The sequence below is a fragment of the Ceratotherium simum genome, chromosome 25, assembly GCF_057802395.1.
Source record: "Ceratotherium simum simum isolate JZ-2026a chromosome 25, ASM5780239v1, whole genome shotgun sequence".
NCBI lineage: Eukaryota > Metazoa > Chordata > Mammalia > Perissodactyla > Rhinocerotidae > Ceratotherium > Ceratotherium simum.
Window position 1 is genome coordinate 31,926,212 of NC_141924.1, and position 14,490 is coordinate 31,940,701.

At 39.9% G+C, this 14,490-nt stretch overlaps 2 protein-coding genes across 4 annotated transcripts in view; both read left to right on the forward strand.

Annotated features, from left to right (window-relative positions):
- The window catches only part of POC1B (POC1 centriolar protein B), a 94,298-nt gene that overhangs the window by 31,962 nt on the left and 47,846 nt on the right, over positions 1-14,490 (forward strand). For all 3 annotated transcript variants that reach the window (XM_004417936.2, XM_087449119.1, XM_087449120.1), the window contains exons 5-7: positions 12,438-12,545; positions 12,675-12,790; positions 13,911-14,044. In XM_004417936.2, coding sequence (XP_004417993.1) covers positions 12,438-12,545; positions 12,675-12,790; positions 13,911-14,044 — 358 coding nt within the window. The remainder of the gene's footprint in view (positions 1-12,437; positions 12,546-12,674; positions 12,791-13,910; positions 14,045-14,490) is intronic.
- LOC106800187 (ATP synthase subunit C lysine N-methyltransferase-like) lies at positions 8,742-12,535 on the forward strand (the record flags this gene model as incomplete). The annotated part of the gene is made up of 3 exons (XM_087448556.1): positions 8,742-9,235; positions 9,425-10,016; positions 12,438-12,535. Coding segments are annotated over 2 exons (666 nt in total), but the record flags the coding sequence as incomplete, so codon positions are not given.

The following is a 14,490-nucleotide window of genomic DNA, read 5'->3' on the forward strand; positions in this document are numbered from 1 at the left end:
ATGTAACTAGTCTTATGGTTAGATTTAAGTCTACCATCTTACTCTGTGTTTTTTATTTGTCCCGTTTGTTTATTTCTTTTTCTTTTCTTTTGGATTGAGTATTTCTTAGTATCCCATTTTATCTTCTCTATTGGCTTATTAGCTTTATTTGTCATATTGTTTTGTTTAGTGGTAACCTCTAAAGGTTACAATATACATCCTTAACATATCATGGTCCACTCTTGAATTAAATGTATGCCATTTCATATATAATGTTAGAACTTATAAAAGTTCTAATGTTAGAACTTACAAAAATGTCTCCATTTACCCACCTCTTGACAGTTTTACTTCTACATATGGTATAAGTCCACAATACAGTAAGCAACATTTTCTTTTAAAGAAAATAAGAGGGCGGCCCTGTGGCTCAGTGGTTAAGTGCGTGCGCTCCGCTACTGGCGGCCTGGGTTCTGATCCCAGGCGCGCACCAACGCACCACTTCTTCTGCCATGCTGAGGCCGCGTCCCACATACAGCAACTAGAAGGATGTGCACCTATGACATACAACTATCTACTGGGGCTTTGGGGAAAAAAAAAGGAGGAGGATTGGCAATAGATGTTAGCTCAGAGCCAGTCTTCCTCAGCAAAAAGAGGAGGATTAGCATGGATGTTAGCTCAGGGCTGATCTTCCTCACAAAAAAAAAATATATATATATATATATATGTATATATATAAAGAAAATAAGAAAAAAAAGTCTTTTATATTTACCCCCATATTTATGTTTTCCAGCACTCTTTCTTCCTTTGTGTAAATTCAAGTTTCCATCTGGTATCATTTCCCTTCAGCCTAAAAAGCTTCATTTACTATTTCTTATAGTGCAGGTCTCCTGGTGATGAATTCTCTCAGCTTTCTGTTTATCCTTTTTTTTTTAAGATTTTATTTATTTTTTTTCCCCCCCAAAGCCCCGGTAGATAGTTGTATGTCATAGCTGCACATCCTTCCGGCTGCTGTACGTGGGACGCGGCCTCAGCACAGCCAGAGAAGCGGCGGGTTGGTGCACACCCGGGATCCGAACCTGGGCCGCCAGCAGCGGAGTGCGCACACCCAACCGCCAAGCCACGGGGCCAGCCCTGTTTATCCTTTTTAAAGGATATTTTTGCTGAGATATAGAATTCTAGTTCAGTGGATAAGTTTTCTTTTAGCACTTTAAAGATGTCATTCCACTGTCTTCTGCTTTGCATTTTTTTATGTGAAGGTAGCAGTCATTTTTTCTTTGCTGCTCTAAGATTTTTTTCTTTTTTCTTTTTGCTGAGGAAGACTGGCCCTGGGCTACCGTCCATGCCCATCTTCCTCTACTTTACATGGGACTCTGCCAAAGCATGGCTTGACAAGTGGTGCGTGGGTGCGTGCCCGGGATCCGAACCGGCAAACCCTGGGCCGCCACAGTGGAACGCGTGCACCTAACTGCTTGCACCACCGGGCCAGCCCCCTAAAATTTTTTTCTTAATCTTTTGTTTTTAGCAATTTGACCATGATGAGCCTAGGTATGGCTTTGTAGTTCACTGAACTATGTGGATCTATGGATTGATATTTTCGTCATATTTGGAAAAATTTTGTCTTTTCTTCATATATTTTTCTGCCCTAATTTCTTTCTCATCTCTTTCTGGGACTCCAAATTCACATATGTTTGACCACTTGATATTATCTCATAGTTTATTGAGACTTTGTTCATTGTCTCAAACTTTTTTCTGTTTGTGCTTCAGTTTGTGTAGTTTCTGTTGGCCTGTCTTCAAGTTCACTGGGTTTTTTTTCCCTGCACTGTCCAGTCTATGTAAGTTTATCCATTTCTCTGATGAGATTCCCCATTTGTTTGCTCATTATGCCCATATTTTCCTTTAAATCCTTGAACATATTTATAATAACTTTTAAAGTCCTTGTCTGCTAATTCCAACATCTATGTCATATCTGGGTCAAATTTTATTGTTTCTTTGTATGTCTTGTGATTTTTTTATTGTATGCCCAGTCATTGCTAAGTGAGATCATAGATTACTCTATCATCTTCTAAAAAGTGTTGAATTTTGTTCTTTTTTTTTTTTGTGAGGAAGATCAGCCCTGAGCTAACATCTGATGCCAATCCTCTTTTTGCTGAGGAAGATTGGCCCTGAGCTAACATCCGTGCCCATCTTCCTCTACTTTATATGGGATGCCGCCACAGCATGGCTCGATGAAGCAGTGCGTCGGTGCGCGCCTGGGATCCAAACTGGGGAACCCGGTTCGGGGCCACTGCAGCGGAGCCCGCGCACTTAACCGCTTGCGCCACCGGGCCGGCCCCCATGAATTTTGTTCTTGTAAGCAGTTAAATTTCTGCTTGTCCTGGTAGATTCTTTTGTGGCTTGGATTTAGACTTCTTAGGGTAGATCTAGAATAGCCTTTACTGTTGGGCTATAGGACTACTGGCCTTTCTAGGGCCTCAACTGAATGCCTGGAGTGTTCAGCAAAGTCTGCTCAGAACTTGAACATCTCTCACTACTATGTAACCTCTGTAATCTTTGTTCAGCTCACAGTCTCCTAGTAATTGTTCCTTGACAAGCCTTGTTGCCCTGTGCGTAAGCAGCTTTGTATTGATCAAAGACTCAAGGGGACCCGTAGGCAGATTTTTTGGGGGTTTCTGCTCTTCATAGCTCCTCTCTCATACCCTACCCTCAAAATTCCATCCCTTAAGAAGTTCCAAATTGTGATTTCTGTTTTCTCTGCCCATCGAGACTGCTGCTGTCTCCTTGGGCTCTACGTCCTAGTGCCATGATCTGGAAAGTGCTCCCAGGTAGAAATCTCATTTGGATTTGGTGCTCATCGCATTTGTTTCCATCTCACAAGATTCACAGCCCTGTGCTGTTTCTTGTCCAGTGTCTAAAAAAAGTTGCTTCATATATTTTGCCCAGTTGTAAAACTGTTTATGGTTGGGGAGTGGGTCTGATAACCATTATTCCCCCTCTCTGGAACTGGAGTTCTGCTGAAGAAATTTAGTGGAGCCTGACAAGCCAGTTTCAGAATTCATATGGAGGACTTAAATGTGCCAGAATAGCCAAGAAAAAAATAACAAGAAAAAACTTAGAAGAAACTTGTCCAACTAGCTTTCAGAACACAGTATAAAACTATAGAAATTAAAATATGGTGATAGTGGTACAGGATTAGGAAAATAGGTAATAGAAAGCCTGAAAGCAGACCCATATGTTTTATGATAAAAATGACATTTCCAATCAGCGGGGAAGTGGATGGACTATTTACAATGTAGTTAAGATAATTGGATCTTATTTGGAAAAATGTAAAGTTGGATCTTTATTGCGCGTGGTACATTTATAAACATTGTAGATGAATTAAATAACTAAACATTAAAGATAGTCCAAGTGACACTGGTCTTCCTCCCATTGCATACACAATATGTTTAAATGAATACAGAGGCTCAGCAGGGCAATTGTTTGAGTATTTGAATTTTAAATTTATGCCATGTGCTTAAGTAATTAAAATTCTGTGTCTGTCTCTGTGCCCAGTACTTACTATGAGCTTGTTCCGGGAACCCAGACTTACTCTGTGTGGCACAGGGATGGTGCCCGTTAGTGTAAGAAGAAATGAATAGCTGTGTTCTCTAGACTAACCATTGTTCATGACCATGCATCTTAATTCACAGAAATATTTTTACAATATGCCATCTATTGGGAAATATATTCATGCTTTTAAAATATAAATTAGTATAGTCTTTTTAGAAATCAATTTGCAAAATATATTAGAAGTCTTTGTTATAGCGATTCCACAACTGGAAATTTATCCTCAATGAATACTCTTTTGTATTCAAAGGAAAAACTTTGTATTCAAAGATATTGCTTTCAATATAATTTATAGTGGTGAGAAATTGTAAATAACCAACTTTCCCAAATAAAGAAAACTGATTAAATAAATTTAGATTATTATGTAGCCGTGAAAAGGGGAGTATATGCAAGTAATGACATGAAAACATGTTTATGTGTGAAGGAGGAGGGCAAAATTCAGAACCCATGATTATAATATAAAAGACCTGTACATGAACAGGAGATCAAGTACCCATCTTACACAAAATATTGTGTGATTTTGTTTGGGTGATGGAACTATGGACTTTTTCTACTTACTGTATTTTCTGGTTTTTCTTAACAAGCAATTTTTCTTTAATCAGTAATGAAGAAAACATTTATCATTTAAAAAATATATATGTAGGTGAGAATTGTTATCTCTTTTTAGTGGCAAAAGAATTTTTCTAAAAGTTAAAATTATTGTAGCTCTGTATTTTTTAAAATGATGTATATTGTGGGATAAATTGTGTTTCTTTATGGTGTCCTTAGTCAAAAATAAGTAGAAGCTCAAGACAACTTTTGCAACATTACTTGTTTCCAGGACTAATTTTTAGGTGGAAAATCGGCTTTTAATTTTCAGTTGTTGCGTAGTGTTACAAGTGATCTTTAGCCATCTGAATTGCAAAGATTTTTCTTTATTGTGGTAAAATATATATAATATAAAATTTACCATTTTAACCACTTTTAAGTATACGGTTCAGTGGCATTAAGTACATTCATGTTGTGCAACAAATTGCAAAGATTTTAGACACCACCTCTCGTTGACTATAATATTCAGTTAGTCCAATTCCCCTAAAAAGTTTTTTTTTTTAATACCCTAAATGTTTACTGAGGACCTACTCAGCTCCATGCACGGTGTCTGGGGATACAGGGGTGATAAGACAGATGCCCTTTCTCTCTTCTTGGAGCTTACATTCTATTGGGGAAGCAAACAACACGTGGTTGTAAGTGTGATGTAAATGTGAATATGAGCTACTCTAAGAACACCTACTGGGGAGCTAACCCCTCCCAGGGGAGTTCAGGAAGGCTTTTCCTGAGGAAGTGACACGGAGCAGAGACTTAAAGGATGAGTAAAATCCTTTCAGGTAGTTTAAACTAGAGAAAAAGTAAGGGGTAGTGTTTGAGGCGGAGGGAACAGCCTGTGAGGAAACACCTGAGGCAAGAGCAGGGACTTGAGAGAAGAGGGGTGTGGTGCCAACAGAGTGGGTGATGAAGGTGAAGAGACAAGAGGGCAGACCCGGGAGGACCTCGTAAGGAGGTCAGAATTTTTCCCAAGGGAAATGTAAAACCACCTAAGGGTTTTAATACGAAAAATTTGATTTAATATTTAAAGATTACTTTTGTTGCTTGGGGAGAATGGAAGACAGGAGGGCTCATTGTAGTTTGAAGAGACGGGACCTGATGTTGGATTGGAAGGTGGGGCAGTGGAGGAGAAAGAGGGATCAAGCATGACTCCTAGGTTTCTGGCTTGAGAAACTGTTTACTGAGAAAAGGAACGCTGGAGAAGCTGCAGTTTGGGGAGGAAGATGATGAGTTTAGATTTGGACAAGTTCAGAGTCGGAGGTGCCTGCGGGATATCCAAGAGGAGACGCCCCTAGAAAGTTGTACTTATGGGTGGAGATCCCAGGAGAGAAGTCTGGGCATATAAATGGTAAATGACCCAAGAAATAATTAGCATGCTCCATGGCATACTTAAATCTTTTAATACTTCTTTCATCTGCTTTTTGTCTCTTAGCAGTTGCAGGAATGAATCTTGTTACTGCGGTCGACAGATGGGTTTTTTTCTGATGCTGACCAACACTTAGAAAAACATAAATGTTTTGCTTATTGCCTTGAACTTCACCTTCAGTATGTAAACACAAAATCCCACCAAGCAAACTCAGAGATTGCCAGTTTTTTTTTTATGAGTCTAAGAAAGTTTTAGTTCTGAATGCAGTCCAAAATCTGTCATTATCCAAATAGAAATGGTGACTGGGGTGGTTGTGAGTTTCACAAGGTTACATAGCTGAGTGGTTGCAGAATGGGCCGCAGACTTCAGGACTCTGTACTGGCTGGGCAGTCTTACTTCCACTGCTTTTTACTGCTTCCCTCTTCCATTGAAAAGCTGCTGGCTTCAGGGTACCCCTTGCGAGTATTTGTTTCTTACAGGACGTGGAATAGTGCCTACTCTGGTCTCAGAACCCTGAGGGCCAGAAATGTGTTTTTATAGAATGTATATTCAAATGATAAGAAATATCCAAATGAAAATTTTGGTTTCTTATGAAAGCACTTTAAAACTTTGCATAGTGGCTTAACAGTTAAGTGCGTCCTCTCCGCTACTGGCGGCCGGGTTCAGATCCCTGCGCGCACGGGTTCAGATCCCTGCGCGCAGCGACGCACCGCTTGTCCGGCTGTGCTGAGGCTGCATCCCACACACAGCAACTAGAGGGATGTGCAACTATGACGTACAACTATCTACTGGGGCTTTGGGGAGAAAAGGGGGAAAAAAAAGGAGGAGGATTGGCCATAGATGTTAACTCAGGGCCAGTCTTCCTCAGCAAAAAGAGGAGGATTGGCATGGATGTTAGCTCAGGGCTGATCTTCCTCACCAAAAAAAAACACAAAAAACAAAACTGCATAGTTCATGGACCTGTTTGGCTGAACAAATTACCCTATGACCGTGCATATAAACATACAATTTTACATACAGTTTCAGGAACTCCATAGATTCCAAGTTAAAGAACTCATGTTATATAACTTGGGCTACTCTCAAGGACATGTGGACCAGTTTTTCTAGAATGAAGTTCAAGAATTTCCTCGTTCTCTCGAATGAGTACCAATACATTTTAAGGAATTAAATAGTAGGTCAGTTAACTTCTCAAACGCCTACAGACATTCCATGTCTGCTGATCCATTAGTCACTGTTGACTAATGTAATATCCATCTTGGTGACACACTCTCTAGAAGTTTTAAAAGGAGGTTGGGTAGTATTGAATTAGCGAGTTAGAAATCTATTAATGTCTCAATAGAAATTATATATTTTCTTAACAGTCTTAAAATTAATAATCTGGTTAGATGTCATTTGAGCCCTGACAAAGGAAGGACTATCCTTTGTTGATCGAAGTCAGGGCGAAGAGAAGCCTGTTTTATTGGTGCTAATGTATTTTTGATGTATTTAATTAAAAATAAAAGGGGGTAGGATAAGCTACAAACCACCATCCTCACCTTCAACCCCTCCAAAGGCAAAAAACACATGTACAGAGAGCATCTGCAGGGATTGTATAATGTAGTGTCCAGAGGAGAGGGACCCTGTGTCCTGCTTTGGAGGACAGGTAGAAACCAGCTTCTTCCCAGCCACCTCCTCCACTCTCCACTTATCTGACGTTCACATCCCCTTCATTTCTTTAGCGCCAGGAAATTTCTCCCAGGCTCTAGCCCCTCCTGCTCAGAATGAATTTCTAGCTGGCCAAGATACCACCTTCTCCTTATTCACAAGTTTCTTTAAAATCCTGTTTCTTCTGTGGAGTCTCTGGTGACAAATTGGCACCATTTGGTTACAAACTCTTTTCTTATCACTATCTTATTTTATTTTATTTATTTTATTTTATTATTTTATTTTATTTTAATTTAATTTAATTTTATTTTATTTTAATTTTATTTATGAGGAAGATCAGCCCTGAGCTAACATCCATGCCAATCCTCCTCTTTTTGCTGAGGAAGACCAGCTCTGAGCTAACATCTATGGCCAATCCTCCTCCCTTTTTTTTTTCCCTTTTTCTCTCCAAAGCCCCAGTAGATAGTTGTATGTTATAGTTGCACATCCTGCTAGTTGCTATATGTGGGATGCCGCCACAGCATGGCCCGACAAGCGGTGGGTCAGTGCGCGCCGGGGATCCGAACCTGGGCCGCCAGTAGTGGAGCGCGCCCACTTAACTGCTAAGCCACGGGGCCGGCCCCCTCTTATTACTATCTTAAATGATACAATTTGTGTGTCCTCTGCCCTTCTCCTCCCTAGAATGAAAGCCTCATGAGGACGAGGATCTTAGTCTCATTCACTGCTTTATTCCTATTGCCCAGGACAGTGCCTGGTGCCTGGTTCTGGCAGGTGCTCAGTAAATATTTGAATGAAGCAGTGAATGAATTTCCTCCCCGTTAACTCCCCCAAGAACACTGACAGCGAATGGCAGCACACACAGATTTTTATTAAAGGATAGTCTGGTGGTTAGCCTGTCAGTCAGAGCCCGGTCACATAGCCTCCTAAGAGCGCCGCCTCTGGTTCCCCTCCACTTCAGAACTTTCTGTGGTTACACAGAAGCCACACAGAACTTCCTGTGCTCTAAATAATTTGGCCAGGAGAAGAAGCTTACCTTTCTGTCAGACTTAAGCAGAGTGGCTGAGGGGCTTGGCTGTGGAGCCAGACTGCCTGGTTCAAATCTTCCTGGCTACGTGACTCGGGCAGTTCCTCATCCTTTATGTGCCCCAGTTTATTCATCTGCAAATTGAGGCTAGCAGTAGCACCTGTTTGGTTGGGTGATTTGAGGATTAAATTTGAGTTGCTATAGCTAATGTGTTAGGAACCATTCTAGGACATATGTGCTCAATAAATGTAGGCAGGATAATGATGATGGTGGTGGTGGGATTTGGCCAATAATGTCATAGGGTGAGTATTTTTGTACTTTGTTTTTAATCTGATCATTCCATTTTATTAAGTTTTTTCGCCATTGCTTTCTTAAAATGTAAGAATCAAGTCGTCGAGAGGTGTCATGATGGAAGCAGAGATTGGAGTGACGTGGGGCTGCCAGCCAAGGAATGCAGGCAGCCTCTAGAAGCGGGAAAAGGCGAGCAAACCCATCCTACCCTAGAGCTTCCAGAAGGAACGCAGCACTGCCATTTCAGACATCTGACCTCTCTACGATAAGTGTTCACCCCCAGAAACACTTACAGAAGCAAGTCAGTTGGAATGTGTTCTGCCTCGAAGTCTTGAAGCCAACAGTTTGAAGAAAAGCAATTGGGGATTCTTGTTTACCGGGATTGTTGGTGGGACCCTGGTGGCTGTATATGCTGTGGCCACACCATTTATAACACCAGCCCTCCGAAGAATTTGTTTACCTTTTGTTCCTGCAACTACAAAGCAGATTAAAAATGTTGTGAAAATGTTGCGATGCAGAAGAGGATCCCTGGTCGACATTGGCAGTGGCGACGGACGTATCGTGATAGCAGCTGCAAAGGAAGGATTCCCGGCTGTGGGTTATGAGTTAAACCCGTGGCTAGTCTGGTACTCCAGATACTGCGCTTGGCGAGAAGGGGTGCAGGACTCTGCCAAGTTTTATATTTCAGATTTGTGGAAGGTGACTTTTTCGCAGTACTCCAATGTTGTTATTTTCGGCGTGCCTCAAATGGAAAAATAGTAACCACACTGTGGAGAGAACAGATACCACCTTAACCCAGTGGTGAACGTCACTTTACAGTGGGAGGACCCCACGGGCGTCTAACTGTGGAGCCCCGAGAAGTTCATAGCCCCACTTGTGGGGTACTGCGAAAGATGCACACAGCTGAGTCATCGCGAGCGAACATCCGAGGACCCCGAGATGCCACAGCTGGAGAAGAAACTTGAGCTTGAACTGGAGGATGACGCTAGAGTCATTGCTTGCCGGTTCCCTTTCCCGCACTGGACTCCGGACCAGGTCACCGGAGAGGGGATAGACACTGTGTGGGCCTACGACATGAGCACTCTCAGAGGGAGGGAAAAGAGGCCCTGAAGATCGATGCATTTCCAGTCGGTCATTCAAATATAAACTTCATTGTTATTATTATTATTTTTTATATATGAACTTTATTGAGAGTGTTTGCTGAAGCATTGGTGGTCTTTGATTTTATAGAGACTTATAGCCATGTCTTCACCAGAGAGTATATTTTTCTTTGATATGGAATGAGAAATTATTATTACTTTCGGTAACTTTTGGAGAAAACAACAAAAGTTAAGAATAGTAGGTAGATTTAAAGTCCCCTTTCATGGTATATTGTGAAAAATGTGCTTCCTACCTTTCCATGTACTTGGATGTATGAAAATATGAATAAGTCACGGTCATATTGATGGGTGGGAAAGATGTCAACTGCTCTTCACATTATAAAGAGTATGATTGAATGCCACAGATGAGAAGAAACACTTTTTAAAGAGGGTATGTATTAGTAAATGTCTGCAGTTTCCTATAACTTTATTCATACTTAAGATTTATCTCTTTCTCTTCTGTACTTCATGGCAAAATTAATTTTTTAAAGGATTTAGAGAGGCATTCATATTTTACAACATATATTAGGAGTAATTTGTTCCAAGGCCCCTGGATTGCTGTATCTTATTGAATCTAAGATGTATACGGTATGTGTGTAAGTGTGTGTGTGTACATACACATTTCAGCATTTCTGAAATTGTGGTACACCTTCCAGTGGATGGTGTTTTATAACTGGAGTCGGGAGCATTGTCCGTCATGATGTAGCTGTACAGCAACCGCCGTTGATAGAATCTCAGATTTTTTTTCTTTTCTTTTTTTTATTGTTTAATTCAATTTATTTATTTTTTATTGCAGTAACATTGGTTTATAACATTATATAAATTTCAGATGTACATCATTAAAAAAAAAAAAAAGAATCAAGTCGTCTCTTAGAAATATTCTCATCATTTAAAGTATTCACATTATGGGCCGGCCCTGTGGCTTAGCGGTTAAGCGCGCGCGCTCCGCTGCTGGCCGCCCGGGTTCGGATCCCGGGCGCGCACCAACACACCGCTTCTCCGGCCATGCTGAGGCCGCATCCCACATACAGCAACTAAGAAGGATGTGCAGCTATGACATACAACTATCTACTGGGGCTTTGGGGGAAAAAATAAATAAATAAAAATTATTAAAAAAAATAAAATAAAATATTCACATTAAGTAATTTTTAAAAGATAGTTTATTAAGAAACACAATTTGATTCCTTGCATTAGTTGTTTATGCAAATTATTATGCAAAATTTATTTCCATGGAGGTAATGAGTAGGGTCTCTGTAGAATAAGTTTCATCTAGTTGGAGCATTTCTATAATACTGTCCTTCATATTTGAATCTTCATCACTTATTTTCTGGTGGGAAAGATTAATAAAATATTATGTTATTATAAAATCAAGCTGAACTACCCAGCATGGAAGATATTTCCTTGCAAGGTTATTTTCTTGAATTATTAAAGATTATTTCACATAGAACTTAATTATGCTTCTCTGTCCCTTTTTTTTCTTTAAACATTTATTTTATTTTATTTTTATTTTGTGAGGAAGATCAGCCCTGAGCTAACATCCATGCCAATCCTCCTCTTTTTGCTGAGGAAGACTGGCCCTGGGCTAACATCTGTGCCCATCTTCCTCCACTTTATATGGGATGCCGCCACAGCATGGTCTGACAAGCAGTGCGTTGGTGCGCACCCGGGATCTGAATCCGGGCCGCCAGCAGCGGAGCGCCTGCACTTAACTGCTAAGCCACAGTGCCAGCCCCTCTCTGTCCCTTTTATTATATGGTCAGTCCGTAAATGCCAGATTCAAAGTTTCTGTCAGGAAGAATTATTTTTCAGTCAGCCTTAAGAACAGGGAGGGAGGAGAGGAAAGAGTGAGAGAGAACAAAAAGAGGAACCTTCAATTATATTTCACACCCTTAATTGATGACTTTTATAGTAATTGGGGTGTAGAGGGAAACTACAAATAAAATTGAAACATAGTCTGTGACCTAAATCTGTTGTTTTTGTTATTGCTAACATGTTAATAACAAAAATACTATTCATGGTTTAAATTTTTCCTTTTCTTTTTCGTCTTTTGCCTTTCTGTCTATTCTAAAAAGGCACTTAGGGGGAAAAAAGAACCTTGGAAAGGATCTTGAAGGAAGAGAGAGTATAAAAGCAGTAGACAAGATGCGTGAGCATTTCCTCATGTGTTTTAGTGGGGTGTGTGATGAGAGGTGTGCCCGTGAGGGAGCTTCAGCTCTGTATGAATGAGTCATCCTATTTTCAGCCCATTGGGGCTCTCTGGCCTCTGCAAGTCCAGGAAGTTACAGGCTTGGGGAGCTGGTTCTTTTGTTGGTAGTATCATTTAATTTTAATTCTCAACACACCAGTCCTTTTCTTACAAAAAGCTTTGCTACAAGGTTAGTAGGATGAGTAATAAAGGCTCTCTTGGGTCATATGGGTAACACCGGAAAATGACAGAAATAGAAGAAAGAAATAAAGAGTACTTTAAAAAAACAAGGTACTTGGCTTGGAAGGAGGGCAGAGTTGAATCAAAGACCCAGAAGAGATGCTATAAAACTAAATTATTTAAGTAAAAAAATAAAGGAAAAAAGAAACTTGGTTAGTCTGCATAGTATATTTTGATCTTTTAATGGTCTGTCAGTGTCGTTTGTCGTGCTTATTTTTAGTTGGAAAGATGTTGGTTGCAGAACACGACTTGGCTGCCTGGTGTGGTAACAGTGGTCTCTGGTATTTAATATCTACAGCCTGACTTGTATGTGGTGGTGGGTGGTGATGGTGATTGTGATTGTCAGGAGGCTTTCGCAAAAACAATCTTCTTTCTTGTGCTTGCCAGATTTTCGCCTGATGGAAGACTAATTGTATCATGTAGTGAGGATAAAACTATTAAAATTTGGGATACCACAAATAAGCAGTGTGTTAACAACTTTTCGGATATTCTAGGGTAAGTCCATTCTCTTTGTACATTTACGTAGGGCTAGTTTGCTAAGGAGACATTTAATTATTACAATTCAAATAAAGAAATGAGAGTAAAGAAATCAAAATGTTGGACCATCTTGTTCTTTCCTCTTAGGTTTGCAAATTTTGTGGATTTTAACCCTAATGGTACATGCATAGCTTCAGCAGGTTCTGATCATACTGTGAAAATCTGGGATATAAGAGTGAACAAATTACTCCAACATTATCAAGGTAACAATTTCCATAACAAAAAAATTCAGCCGTTAAGTGGACTCCTCTGGGAAACTCTTAAACTGACAAGACTATCCTCCTCAGTGTTTGGCCCTCTTAATGAGAGTCACGGGCTGCCTTTGAACTGACTAGAGAACAGTTAGCCCCCATCAACAGCGGGGACCGAGAAGCTGGGGCAGATGCCAGAGTGGAGAGGGAGGCGGAGGACCTTGAAAATGATGCCAGGGCTGTAAAAAGTGAAGTTACTGTGAGATTTGTAAACTCTGGTTATCTGCATTATATGAGAAGTCAAGGGTAGAAGTGAACTCAGAAGGAGTTATGTGAGCACAAAGAGGTGTTATAACTGAGAGAAGACGACATTCTACTGTGCCTATGTATTGTATGTAGAGGAAATGAATTAATTTCTTGATTTATATTGGATTTATATTAAATCCACATTTTCCTTTCTTAATAAGTGTAATACCATGTGGCAGATACTGTGCTAAATCCTCACAACAGCATTAAGAGGTATTGTTATTACCCCCATTTTAAAGATAAGGAAATTGAGGCTTAAAGAGGGTAAGTAACTTTCTAAAATAATTGATAGAACAGACTTGGGTCTTTGTGTTTACACAGTACATGGAAGAACAAACTTTTGATCACTGTGTTATACTGCCTCCTACTGGAGGGTGTGTCCAGAAATGAATTCTCAAACAAGCTGGCAAGACTATGCCTTTCTCCAGATATATCTCTACACTGTTCACCCCTTAGTCCCAAGCTACTAATTGGTTATTATAAATCTAACTTAATGGTAGGTTGTATACCTATGTGAGCTGGTGGTAATCAGCTGTTGGTTGTATTGGTAATATATCTGAAGACTTTCTAGTTATGTGGTTAACAAGATCATCTTTCTATGACACTCTCATTTTTAAAGCTATTCTGTCTCATTAGCTGGAAGCTTAAGCTGTATAATGCCCAACTGCTTACTTGTTTTAATGAGCTGTATGGAATTTTGGTGTTGTGGAGACATTGTCTCTAATTGATTCTTGTTTTCAAACTAATATTGCTAATAGGGCAAAGGGGCATCTTTAGAATTAAGAATTGTTCTCTGAACTTTTTGCTTTTATTTTTCACAAATCAGTTCACAGTGGTGGAGTTAATTGTGTATCGTTCCATCCGTCTGGTAACTACCTCATCACTGCTTCTTCAGATGGTACACTTAAGATTCTGGATCTCTTGGAAGGAAGACTCATATATACACTTCAAGGACATACGGTATTAACACTAAGATTTTTGCTTTTTAAATAATATATGTTTTAAAGTTTTGATCCATTTTAGTATATGTCTTTATTATTTTTCCAAGTGTAGCACACATCGCTGTTATCACAAAAAATTTTTGCTTCTAAGGCTATGTTTTTATCCTCTGGAAGCAAATATCTTAGAAATATTATTTATTGTAATTCTTGTCAAAATCAATGTGTATCTTTCAATGGCCATTAAATTAGTCTTCCACTGTGGTCTTCATCAGTATGTAGTATAGGTTTGACTGGTTAAATGGTGATAGAGAAATTTTTTCCCTACTTCTGATCTTTCCCCTTATGTGGAGGCTGTCCCACAAGCTCTGATACTCTTGGCCTCTTACCCCCGTCACTCATTCCTTTCACCAATCTGATTGGTGAATTTAGAAGGAAAATTTGACAAATAGAGCCCAATACCTTCTA